This window comes from Biomphalaria glabrata, chromosome 3, assembly GCF_947242115.1.
Source record: "Biomphalaria glabrata chromosome 3, xgBioGlab47.1, whole genome shotgun sequence".
Taxonomy (NCBI): Eukaryota; Metazoa; Mollusca; class Gastropoda; family Planorbidae; genus Biomphalaria; species Biomphalaria glabrata.
The window spans coordinates 20,281,164-20,294,564 of record NC_074713.1 but is presented as its reverse complement, the minus strand read 5'-3'; the positions used below and the strand labels follow the sequence as shown (position 1 = coordinate 20,294,564).

Sequence of the window (13,401 nt, the reverse complement as noted above, 5' to 3'; positions counted from 1 at the left end):
AATATCATGATATTTTAGATGTTACAAAGTTATGGTACCCCGTAGGCGGGGGGGGGGGGGGGGTCAGTGGTAAGACTATTGTTCTCTGGTAAGCTCTCCATCCACCTGACCACAAATAAATTGAGATGGTTTTCCATCCCTTTGGATCTGGTAAGTATGGAAGAGAGGCGAGTGTTGACGTGTGGGCAGCTCAGCACTCGCAAATTACCGCCCAGGCTTTCCCCCATCAATAGATTTGTTGCAGAGAGAAAAGATCGTCTCCCGAGACTTAAATGCCACAGACAGACAAAGTTCTGATGAAAGGTTACTTTTTTGTACTCAAAAAGCAAACTGTTTAATTTTAAAAATTAACTATACAAGCAATTTAAAAAAAAAACACCATTTTTACAACTACTCACTATTAATAGTATTAATAGTAGGCTAAGGGAGACGGATATACAATTTACTTTTAAAGCTTTCCTGCAAACGTTTTGTTTCAATTACTAAGTTTTTCCTATTAGCTACTTATAGTTTAAATAATTTGTTAACTTTTGTTTTAAAAGAGAAAGAATACCTTTATCTTATCTTACGAATAACAGACTTTTTTTTTTTAAAGATAATTGCTCAATGGATATTCCAATAAAAAAGACCACTTATATTCTGAGTCATTAGTGTTCCTGGAGAGCTCAGGCAACCCATTCCACAATCCAATTGCATTAGGAAAGAAGGAGCATATGTACAAATTGTCCTAACCGGCACACGCCTATTTTTCTCTGTTTAAATGGAGTTAGTGTATAGTTCATATCTTCTAATGTTCATGCTGAAACCATGTCGGGGGCCGATTATGAGTTTGTCTTTCCACACAAACTATCCATGTAACCTTTTTTTTTTATGACTTCCAGAAAAAAAAAGGGATTTAACGAATTTACATCTGCTTGGATCCCTCTCATTAAGAACAACTATTGCGATAATTTTAAAAATAATTAATTTATACAAATATAATAAAATGAAATATATATTTGAAAGCGAAGGTCATTTCTTTTGTACCCAAAAATTATAACCAGTTTTGGATAGTATATAAGTATAATATTATAATAATAATAACATATATAATATAATAATGTTGTTCCTAATCACCATCTATATCATACCAGAGGTGCATGTGACTTTCTGCTAAAATGTTATTAAAATGGGGGTTTTGTTTTTCTAGATGAGTAGATACATTAAATAGGACTGCATTTTTTTTTTATGATTTAATGTCGTTTCCTTTTTTTTAATACAAGGGATGTAATAAATAAAATGAGTCACCTCAAATAGAGCGACGTTTGTCTCCCATGAACATAAATTCTAATTGATTTTAGAAGAACAAGTCGGTAAGCTTGGCTGCTACAGTTCAAAGAGATCTTCGTGTCTGCATGCGTTGTTATTGTTAAACAGTTTGCAAGTTTCTGTTCAAATATATTTTAGACCCTCAAAAGTTAATGATTCTATATAATTTCTCTTTAAATAAAAACTTAGAATTATTTTAAGAAAATCAATTAATATATAGAAAAAAACAATCTCTAGTTTGTATTTATTCATTTTATTCATGTATATTTTTGTTACATAAAATTATCAGTCACCATTTTTCAACCATAGCACAAAACAAAATATTTTACTAAAAAAAAAAAAAAGAGTAGCAATAAATAATAATGTAATGGTTCATTTGAAACAAAAAAATAACATTTAGAATATGAAATCTGAATTCTTATGATAACTATAGATGGAAGAAACTGAACTGTCAGGCACGCCAGCCTGCACCTCCTAGATTTAGGTGCAAACTGTTCTCTTGACTGTCACTCCACTCTCAAAGTCATACAATCTCAATAATCAAGCATTTTATACTTTTAAAATATTCATTTCTATATAATGTTCATTTTATATACATATCACATTAAATCCTGGGATGATAAAATGAAACAGACAAATGTACAGTCTTTTACTCAAATGAGTTTCAAACATTGGTTACAAATGTTGTAATTATGCTATATTTTTTCACTTGATGTTTTTTAAGCAAAAATATAAAAAATAAAAAACAGAAAATAATAAAAATGTAAAGTTGTACCAATAGACAGTGAAAATATCTATCAAAATTTGTAAGTAGAATTTAAAAACAAAAAAAAAAAAGAAACATTATTGTAAATCATGTAAGCCTATATTATAAATTAAATTGTCCAAAGTTTGAACATATTCATGTTTGTTTGCTAATATGATGGAAATAATAACAAACTTTTAAACTTTAATACTAGCTGTTATGTCCAACAATATCCAGCGTAGTGTAAGAAAAGAAGGAAGAAAGAGAAGAAGATGAAGATGCAAGACGAACAGAACATTAACGCAATATGATGTGTTTTTGCCTGATGTAATAATAGTTGCCTTGTAATGTTGACTTTTCAAATCAAGAGATGTCAGCATCATGAGTTCACATGACTCTTTTTCCTAACAGTCAAATGATCTTATAAAAGCTACAGTAAAGTAGGCAAATCCTCCAATCAAATTCAAATAATCTAATCGTCTTCATCATCATCTCCTTCAGGCTCCTCCATCTCTTCAGCTTCAGCAGCTTCCTGCTGAGCAGCTCTGAGTGCTGCCTCCTCCTCAGGAGTTGGGTCGTCTGCCTCTGTGATTTCTGGGCCACTTGGGAACTCTTCTTGTATTGGGGGTGGGTTTGGCGGAGTGTAGTTTTCTGGTTTATACTTATGCCCATATCCAATGTAGATGTTCTCAAATTTTCTAAAACAAGTAAAAAATAGTGATGACTTTTTTTTATGCAGCATTTTTTAATGAGAAAACTAGATCGCAAGGGGAGGGTTTTTCTTCACTTTTTTTCACCCTTCGATAAAAATGTTGACCACTGGGATGACTGGCATAAACTGCATGACTACCTATCAGAGGGGCTCAAGTTCTAATCCCAATTCAACTGAGTAGTATTTGCTGAGCACTTAAAGGCAGCATTACCAGATACCACCTCACCCAATAGGTCCATAAAAGAGATTGGACCAGAACACACTGAACATGCTTAAAGCCAGAAAGATTTGCTTTACAAAAGCAAAATTTGTTTAAAAAATAATCAAACAGTTGCATTCTATTAGTCTGTACTTACTACATTTATATGTCTTTGCTTTCAAATCTGTCATTTATAAATAAAAGGATTTTTAAAAATTATAGCAATGACTCACTTGTCAATAGCGAAAGCATGTGCTCCAGGCCACAGATTGGAATGCATGACAGCCACAGAAAACTGTGAAATTAGTTGTGAAGAGAGTGTTGGAGTCCAGGCAGGCATGCCTCCTACCTCCTCATCTTCTGCTATAGGAGTCAGAAGTGGAGGCCCGACTTCTGGTTCTGGCTCGTCAGGTTCCTCTCTCTCCTCCTCCTCTTCATCTTCCTCAAAATCCTCCTCTGCCTTCTGAACAGGATTCCACCATGAACATCGGCCCTGAAGAAATTAAAAGCATTTTTTTTCATTTAATATGTGCCCTTTAAAGAATTTGTAATAATTAAATTAATTTCATTGATAAAGAAACATTCATTTTCTAGTAGCATTAAATGTATTTGTTAGTTTTGTTAAATATATTAATATTAAAATTTATTATTTAAATCTTATTTTAAAAAATTACTTGTTTCAAAGAAGAATTTTTATCAAGAGCTTCAAAAAGTTATATCACATTTTTATATGAGATAGAGACTTTAATTTTTTTTTCTAAATATTTATAGTCCAAATGATCCTAAAGACTCAAAATCAGTTAGGCTAATAATTTTTAAGTAGTCACAATTTTTTATTTGAAAAAAAAAATGCAGTTCTGAGGTTTGTACCTGAGGAAGGATGTGCTGCACATGATGTACCCAGTTACTGAGGGATGGATCTGCCAATTCTCGGACAGGAATACCCTCAAAGTCAATGTTCTCAACAAAATGATCCCGCCCGCCTGAAATGTTAAATACAAGTTAATGTCTGAAAAAGCAAATGTCTGTGTTTGTTTGTTTCAAAATCAAAGATATATCTAAAATATTTTTTTTTTAAAAAAGTAAATAAATGAAGTTTGTATTTCAGCTTCTTTTGGCTTTCCAGTAAAAATCAAAATGAATTTAACATTTTTGAGATTGACAAGACGCTACCTAACATCAGTGGCGTCACTAGGGGGTGCGGTCCGCACCGGGTGACACCCAAGAGTAAAAAAATGCACGTTTGGAATAACTGACAATTAAAAAAAGTAAGTGTCAGTGGCTAAATATTGGAATATGTTATTCACAATTGATAAATAGATCTATATACATTTTTTTTAATATTTCGGCTAAGCATATTTAAATTGTTCAATGAAATTCTACATATAGTCCAAAACGTTACACTATACTTTAAATTAAGAGCAGATGTGAGACCTTACTTAGTAGCATGTATAAAAACACTGCTTTAATGTGGAGTATCACCAGAGAATGCCGACAACATCCTCCAAAACTGCTCTCTTTACCAAGAGGCCCGTATAAGACACTGGCCCCAAAACACCCCAATAGAAAGAAAACTATATGGAGAGCTCCCTGATTTGGAAACCACTGCGCAGTTCATCTCATGTATTGGTCTAGTCATCTGAACACTCCAACATAACAATGAGAATGAAGAAGAAGAAGAAGAACTGCTTTAATTTTTAACAATGTTTTTATCAAATCTGTTAAAATTGTAGCTAGCACTGTAATATCAGGATGCCAACTAATAGTCACTGTTCAACAAATGACGATATTCTTCAGGCATATAATATTATCAAAATTTCACATGTACTGAATGTAAATTTTATAGAGTTGGCAAGTAAATAAGTGGCAATTGAGATTTCTGAAGATGATGATGTAATTTCAGATGTTGAATGTAAAAGAAACTCTAGCCAAAATGAAGGAAATGTTATGATGAATCAGTCTAATGATATAGGCTTAAATATTTTAGTTGATTGTTTCTTTTTGTCCTGGGCCAATTTTACAAAAGGAAAAGTACGCAAGTGGTTAAAATAATGGTTCTGATGCTTCCTATTGGGGCTGAATTAGTCACTTAATATCAAGTAATTGTATGTCTTTTGTTGTCAACTATCTTGAACTTAGTCTATAGAAATGAAATACAAATTAGTAACTTAATAAGTGGTGGAAGTAAAGTCCAAAATTGGAACATCAAAAGATGCATGAAGCATTGAGAATAGTCATCAGAATTAGAAAATCAGAAAACAAGGGCATCGCAATACAATTGACAATGAAGTTGTTGCTATGATTGATGTAAAGAAGAAAAACAATGGAAGGATAAATTGCACAGATTGTTTCTATAAAATCAGAATATTTGACATTTTGTGACCATATTAACAACGAGTCTTTATTTCTTCTTCTTCTTCATTGTTTTCATTTTTCATGTTGGAGGGTTCAGATCAGTAATCCTATATCTGAGATGAACCACACAGTGGTTTCCAGATCAGGCAGTTAAGATCAGTAATCCTATATCTGAGATGAACCACACAGTGGTTTCCAGATCAGGCAGTTCAGATCAGTAATCCTATATCTGAGATGAACCACACAGTGGTTTCCAGATCATGCAGTTCAGATCAGTAATCCTATATCTGAGATGAACCACACAGTGGTTTCCAGATCAGGCAGTTCAGATCAGTAATCCTATATCTGAGATGAACCACACAGTGGTTTCCAGATCATGCAGTTAAGATCAGTAATCCTATATCTGAGATGAACAACACAGTGGTTTCCAGATCAGGCAGTTCAGATCAGTAATCCTATATCTGAGATGAGCCACACAGTGGTTTCCAGATCAGGCAGTTCAGATCAGTAATCCTATATCTGAGATGAGCCACACAGTGGTTTCCAGATCAGGCAGTTCAGATCAGTAATCCTATATCTGAGATGAACCACACAGTGGTTTCCAGATCAGGCAGTTCTTCGTATAGTTTTTTGTTCTATAGAAGGGTTTTGGGGTCAGAGTCTTGTTCGAGCCTCTTAATATAGTATGCAGCTTTGAAGGGCATGGACATTTTAAGAACCAACAGAAAAGCTATTTAATAGATGTGTATAGCATTCACTTAATCTATATGGTCAACATTCTTTTCAGAAAATGCTTCTTGCCTAAAATTTTTGGTACAATGGAAATAATTTTTTTGTTCTAAAATTATAGGCTTTAGAAATGCAGCTTAAGATCTATTATTTTACCTATCTTTGCTTTATTTTTTTGCAGGGAAATTGTACTAGAAGGCCAAAGATACATAAGAGTAGGCCTACCTTTAAACATAACTCATTCGACAATGAACAGACGACACTTTCACAGCGGGCACATTTATTAAAAATGAAAATGTTAAAGACATTAATTGTAAGTGGTTAATACGTTTTCAAGTTTGAAATTCCAGAAAAGAAAGAAAAACATTGTAATTTATTTAAGGTTGTATTGTTACAAAAATTGAACAATAGATAAATAGTCATTATAGTTGTTTAACAATCAATTAATGTAGTTAATTATAAATCATGTTTATTATGGCACCACAAACAAGAAAAAACACAAAATATTGTGGGGGAGGGGGGGGGGGGGGGGGAACGGGGGGGGGCACCCTAGACTGACCACACCAGGTAACACCCACCCTAGTGACGCCATTGCCTAACATTGCCATTTCAGAATGCTGATGTGACACATTTTTGGTGTTTGGTGCTATTATTTTTGCTTTAAAAGCTTTCCTTCAGCATTGAAGATTATTTCATCCTGGCCCAAACTTCCCACAGGATGGCAGGGGGGATAGTGGCAGGCAGGCTTGAACTTGGGGCCAACAATCCAGAGCACATGCCATTTCTTTAATTTTTTTTTCAAGAGGGGGGGAAAGAGAAATTTTTTAAATACTAATTCTAAACTTGTTTGTCAGTTAACATCCTGTATGTTTTTGTTATTATGATCTTCAACAAATAGACAGTCAATATTCTGTTCATTAGGCAGTGATGATTGACATAATAATATTTTCTTACTGTAGTATAAGGTAAGATAGTTTTTCCCTCACTAGATTTTTAAAAACTAGAATAAGTATAATCTTGAGATTTAAAAGAGTATTTTTTTTATTATAATTGAATTAGGTTACCTTCTCCTTCCTCCTCCTCTTCCTCCTCCTCATCAAACTGGTAGAAACCGGATGGTGAAATATGTGTTCCAGCACTAATCCTGGCAATCTGAGATCTTAGGTAGTTGGCTTCATTACCAGGGAATGGTGGGTAACTAACAACCTAGATAGAAATAGGTAAGTTCTATTTATTAAAGTTTTCACATTAAAACATGTATGAGTATGCCTACCAAAAATTTTGAAGTGATAAGTTGTTACAGAAATTAAAGGCTGTTAAAATGACATGGGGACAACTAACTAAATAGAGGTTCTATAAACGACAGTTGCAGTTTTTTTATGCGACTCCATGGTTACAAATGATATTATAATTATTATAATTATAATGCAATTAAAGCTATTTTTATCAAGTCAAATAATTGATTTTCATTACCCAAATAATTTTTCATCAACAATTTTCTTAAAGAAATATTAAAGTATTATTACATTCCTTGACAACAAATATATCTTTTAAGGCATCTCTAATACATGCACTAAATATTTGTAGTTATATATATAATAATAATTTTAAATTAATGAACAAACATTATCCTTACTGGTGCATCTAATCTTCCTGTAAAATATTTCTTTATTTGTCTTGCAGCACTAATTTGATTTGGACTGACCATTGGTAGTTTCACCCACGGTTTTCCAGCTAATGTTTAGAAAATATAACACAAACATAGTTATGTCATCAAAAAAGTAATAATATATGAAAACTGCAAATGAGATGAAGAATGAGATGAGCTATTCTTTTTGTTACCTCCCTTACTGTTAGCCTTTTTTTTTTCCACTAGATATCATTAAAAAGTGATCTAAATTTGTTACACTCTAAAAGATGAAGGGAAAGTGTTCAGACTTTATAGGTGCAGTATGCCTATTTTGAGACACATCTCATTATTCCTGTGGTATCTTCATATTTAATGATGATCTAGAAAACTAATTACCAAGAGTGCAAGACTATTTTATAATTAAGTAAAATGGTGATAATTTATTTTAATATTTCTTACGATCATTGCAGACAAAATATGTTTTTTTATTGGCTCCAGTGCGGTTCTCTTCTTTAGGCACAACAGGTGGAGACTTGAAATCCGGTTTTGGAATATCATCTTCTTCAGTCTCTTCTGATTAAGAAGTAGGGGAAAAATTATGTTGTAGCTGATACTTAACATATAAAATGTTAATTTTATTCTAGTATTAAACTAGACCAAAGAAGAGTAGTTTCTTATAAGCATAAACTATTGTCTTAAGTTGATCCTATTATGAAATGGACCATTTTTAACATTAGTATTAACTCCATGTGGATTTATGAAGAACAAATTCACACTATCTTATTAGCTTCCTTTTTCCAGTTTTAAAAAAGACAGATCTAGATCAATATGTTTAAATGTTTTAAATTAGGAAAAAATAATAAAGCCCCATAAGTAGCCTCAATCAGACTTGATATTTATAAAGATTTATTGGCATCTATGATTTTATTAATATATTTGAATATTTTTTGAAGCTGAAGTATCTGGGCCTATTAATAACTTAAAGTTTTACATAATGGTAAAATATTTTATCCATAGTATAATATTGTTATAATGTGTGTGTGTGTTTCTATGGTGAAGATGAGAAGAAGATGGTTGGTGGCTATTCAGGTTGAATGATGCAAGATATGCTGCATTGTTGTAAGCTGACTTAAGTACACAAAATGACTCTAGAATGCCAGAGTGAAAAGATATGTTTTTGTAGTGTTAGATTTTGTTTAATATACAATTTTTACATTATTACTAAAGTCTACTACATTTATTTCATTTCATCTCAAGTTTAATTTGTCTATATGTAATAAAAGTTATTTATAGTATTGTTCACAAAGAAGTTATTCAAGTCATTTCAAGTTTTTACAAGTTAAAATATAATTCAGCTACAGCAGTTTGGTTATCAACCAGTAGTTTGGTGCTACAAGTCAACAACATAAAGAAATATTTCTTGAAATAAACAAACACATTGCAATTTTTTGGTTAAGCTTAAGTGCAATTAAAACAAATTATATGAAAATACTAGACATGGAGAGTCACTAAAACAAATTAATTAACAGATGCCTACACTGGATATTAGGATTTAGGTGGCCTGAAAAGATAACTACTGTCAATTTGTGGGAGAGAAATAGATAAAAACACATAACAAAACACATAAAGTGGAGATGGATAGGACACACCCTACAACAACCAGCTAAACATGTTACAATAAAGGCAGGCACTTGATTGGAATCTAAGCAAACTTGGAAGAGGTCAACCATCAGTGAAGCTGAGGATGCTGGAATACCATAGCAGCAGATGAAGAAAGCTGCTCAGAACTAAGTTCGGTGGAGAGGTGTGGTTGTGGCCCTAAGGTCCCCTGGGAGTTCACAGGATTAAGTCAAATAAAAAAGTCATGTGAAAAAAAAAAAAAAAGAACTTACCATCTTCTCCCTCTTCCCCTGCATCCTTGTCAATATCTTTATCCTCCTCCTTTGCTTCCTCTGTCTGTTTTAATACAAAAGAAAGTTACACACACAAATTATCCTAAACTTTTTTTGTTGATAAGATTTGTTACTAATAGTTTTATTTAAACTTAAAGTTGGTGATATAAACTTGCCTCTTCTTCCTCATCCTCTTCTTCATCACCCTCTCTGTACTCTACTTCTGCCACATAGTAATTCTGTTCTGTGCCTAAAATTTTGCCCCAAAACCTCACATGCTGCAAGGGGTGATTGTCAACAAGGTTCTTCATGGCCAACCAGATGCGGACAACTTCTTCTCTGTTTAGACCAATGGCAGCTTGTTCAAAGAAGAAGCATAGCTCCATCAAGTTTGGAAGAGGTGTTTCAACATCTTCATCTTGAGCTACTTCCTCTTCACCATCTTCACCTACTCTCTGACAATAAAAAAATTTGTTAACTTTTTTTTTTCAATCAATATTCTGAAATAAATGATTGTCTCCCCTTATAATATTTAAATGATATCAAAGGCATGAGAAACAGATTCTAACTTGTAAGATTTTAGAAGGTTCCTTCAGTCATGAAGATTATTACATCCTAGCCTGAAGCTTCTGCAAGCTGGCATAGGATTGTGGTGGGCAGGGTTCAAAAAGAAAAATGATTTGGAAAAAGTGTTGGTACGAAATAAATGTTCACACTTTAAGAAAAAAAAACTATTGTTAGCCTTTCCTTAAATAAAAGTTCTCTTTCAAAACCCAAAGACCCATAAGAACATGACATAAAGCTTATTTTTTTCTTTTGCATACCATCAATTAATGGCACCTTTACTTACATGTATAAGGTGCCCATTAAAGATAGGGGGATGGAAGAACATCCTATATTACAAACTGTATAACTATCATTTTCAAAACAAAATTGTGAATGTTTTTAAAACCTCCGTATGATGACTAAACATAGTTCAGATAAATAGCATCTTCTAATTCCCGAATGCATAACTTACTGTAAACAATTTCCTCTGAATTTGTGCAAGGGCAACTTCAGTGGATCTGTCTACTTTGTCTTGGATGGTATCAACATCTGAGGTAAATTTAGTTCTTTTACAATCTTTGCTAATATCTTCAAAAATATCTACAACATTATCTGGTCTCTCATCAAGAATTTTTCCCAACACACGAGACAGATGATCATAACTGTGAAGAAAAAATATATAAATAAATATTTCAATAGCATAACAATTTAAGCAATAAGAATGTATTTCAATTTTATTTATTTATTAGCATAGTTCATGTCGGTTGTTATAACTCTGCTTCAGTGAAGGCACTGTTCAAGACCAGTGATGAACATTTTGTTGAGATGAATGAGAGAGACAGTTTATTCCTGCCTAGGTGAATGGAGAAACAGAACTAGAGCTTAGTTTGATATGCCTAGAATTGTAGAAGGAATAAGTGCCAGTGAGCAATTTTAAACCAGCCGGTGAGAAGTAGTGTAGGTTCTCTGTGTGGGTTGTCTGGTCAGGAAGCTGTCTGGGAAATTGTGGAAGGATTATTCTTATCAGTGGAAGACATTCCTGTTGGCTCATGAAGGCATTCTTGAGACAACCTGAAGATAGAGAGAGCCACAGACTGTGATCCTGTTTTAGTGGCGAGATAGTGGACCCTGTAGGAACATGAAGACAGTGGTTGCAAAAGTGAACCCTGTGGACCAGAGTTAGAAGACCTAACAACCAAGAATGACATTTATGTTTATTGTAATCACATCACAACTCTTATCTCATGTAATACATAATTCATCTTTTATGTTGATCCCAACACAGAGCATATCATATTGTGTGTGTATGACTGTGAGAAGGAAGGTTCAGACAACCAGTATTTGTCACATACAAGTCAAATGAATGCTCAAACATGATGTAACATAGGGGCCTTGGTGGCTAAAGTGCTTGGCTTTCAAACTGAGAGGTCTTGGATTCAAATCTTTGGTGAAAACTGAGATTTTAAATTTAATTTTTTTTTAGGATTCTCTTGAGTCTACTCATCTCTGATGGATACCTGACATTAGAAAAGTAAAGAAGGTTGATCATCGGGCTAGCCACATGACACAATTGTTAATTGTTGGCTCTAAAGATTGCAAGGTCTGAAAGGGGAACCTTACTTTTGATGATCTAACATATCATATGACTTGTTTACACACAAAATTAGTGTTAGCAATCAATCTATAGTGTGTTGAAGGAGTAATTGTTGGCTTGTTATGGATGTGTGAAATAAGCTTATATAAGTTAAAATTATCTGGATTCTAATGTAATTTTTAGACACCTTTCACTTCAACATCTACATTTCGGGGTTCCTTTATGTATTATAACTTTATGTTGAAAATACTGAAATGAAGTATTAATCTGCAGATCATTAATAGCTTTACTTTCATTATCAATCAGACTTTAATTATCTGCTCCCTCTAATGCAATTCCTGTCTTAAATTACACTACAATTTAAGGCTCTTTTAAAGCAGAAGTTTAGTAGATATTTTTTGTGAATTATGTCTCCTTCTTCTTAAAAATCAAATAAAGTATCAAAACAGAATTTCAATTTTTTAATTTAATCTTTTTGTTAATTCTTTGTTAGAATTAAATTCCCTATAAAGGCTTTAAAATGTTAGTATAATGAGTAGGCTTTGTATCTATCATGTTGCTTTTTCAAATATCATTTCTGCATGACTTGATTATATTGTATTCTGCTAGGAATTAATGTCTTCAATTCAGATGATATTTGTATAGACTTTACTCTTGTTTTCTCTAGTCATTTAATGTATTTATATTTATCTTAGTACAGGAATTGTGTCACTTTAGTTGATCAACATTTTGTTGTACATTTTTCAAATATTCCTTCAGATATGAAGATAATTGCAATCTAGTCTAAGCCTTCTGCATGACAGCAAGAGATGGCCACTGGCAGGATTTGAACCCAGGACCACTGATTGTTACCATCGAACAACAGCCCAGAGCACAGTTCTGTTTAATATGAGTATAGGTATGTTAAATGTTGTATATCTATTTTTTTTATGTAGGTCCATGTATAATTTTTTAAATAAGTTCTTCTAAACACATATTTTATGCCAGATGACCTACTTTGATTTTTAATAGTGTATTCTGATGTGGATTTTTTTAAAACTGTTTTTCAATAATGTCTGGAAGGTGAGAATCTCTGAATTTTATGTTAGATCTACCAATTAATCAACAATAGAGGTAGATAGATAATCTTAAACATTAGTTAAACTTTGTGCAAGAATGTAGATCTAGATTAAAATTTTAATTTGATAAAAATCTAGCAATATAAAATAAATCAATTGCATTACCTTTCCTTTAGGTCCTATCAAATTAAAAGTATTTATAATTAACTTAATTATTTAGATAAGTTAAAAGCTTACAGAAATAATAAAATCTTAGATTATATCCTGTAACCAATATTTTATTATGAAGACTTTCATGATCTATTGAAGACTTACACATTTAGTCCTGTGGCGGTACTACTTTGAAGTAAATAAGCCTTTGCTTTTTGAAACTCTTTGTTTTTGTCATTATATCCAGGGAACTCGTGTTCTATGTCTGTCATTTTTTAAACTATATCTAGTTGGGTCTCTCTAAGAGTGTATCGCGTAATATTGAGAGCCCTATTTTAATTTGGATATATAAGTTTAATCGTTTCACATGTACACAGACTAGACAGTTCCTACATATGGCTTCCTGTCACCTAGGTGCAGGTTGCTAAGAACAACAATAAAATATAGGGATAAATGTAATTTCCGGAATGTGTACACAAAAAG

At 32.6% G+C, this 13,401-nt stretch overlaps 1 protein-coding gene across 1 annotated transcript; it reads right to left on the bottom strand.

The window, feature by feature from the left end:
- Window positions 1–1,545: 1,545 nt before the first annotated feature.
- LOC106056903 (radial spoke head protein 4 homolog A-like) lies at window positions 1,546–13,351 on the bottom strand. Its single transcript, XM_056023922.1, has 10 exons — window positions 13,084–13,351; window positions 10,589–10,778; window positions 9,743–10,025; window positions 9,571–9,630; window positions 8,138–8,251; window positions 7,685–7,782; window positions 7,113–7,254; window positions 3,835–3,947; window positions 3,198–3,457; window positions 1,546–2,751 (listed from the first exon to the last, which is right to left on the bottom strand). The coding sequence occupies exons 1-10, from the start codon at window positions 13,188–13,190 to the stop codon at window positions 2,526–2,528; spliced, it is 1,593 nt and encodes a 530-aa protein (XP_055879897.1). The 5' UTR covers window positions 13,191–13,351; the 3' UTR covers window positions 1,546–2,525.
- Window positions 13,352–13,401: the final 50 nt, after the last annotated feature.

Excerpts from the sequence above, each read along its gene's own strand:
- LOC106056903 (XM_056023922.1), bottom strand. The coding sequence starts at position 13,190 with ATGACAGACATAGAACACGAGTTCCCTGGATATAATGACAAAAACAAA. Across the intron at positions 10,779-13,083 it reads ACCGCCACAGGACTAAATGT|TTATGATCATCTGTCTCGTG; the intron begins GTAAGTCTTCAA and ends TTTTCTTCACAG. Across the intron at positions 8,252-9,570 it reads AGGGGAAGAGGGAGAAGATG|AAGAGACTGAAGAAGATGAT; the intron begins GTAAGTTCTTTT and ends CTTCTTAATCAG.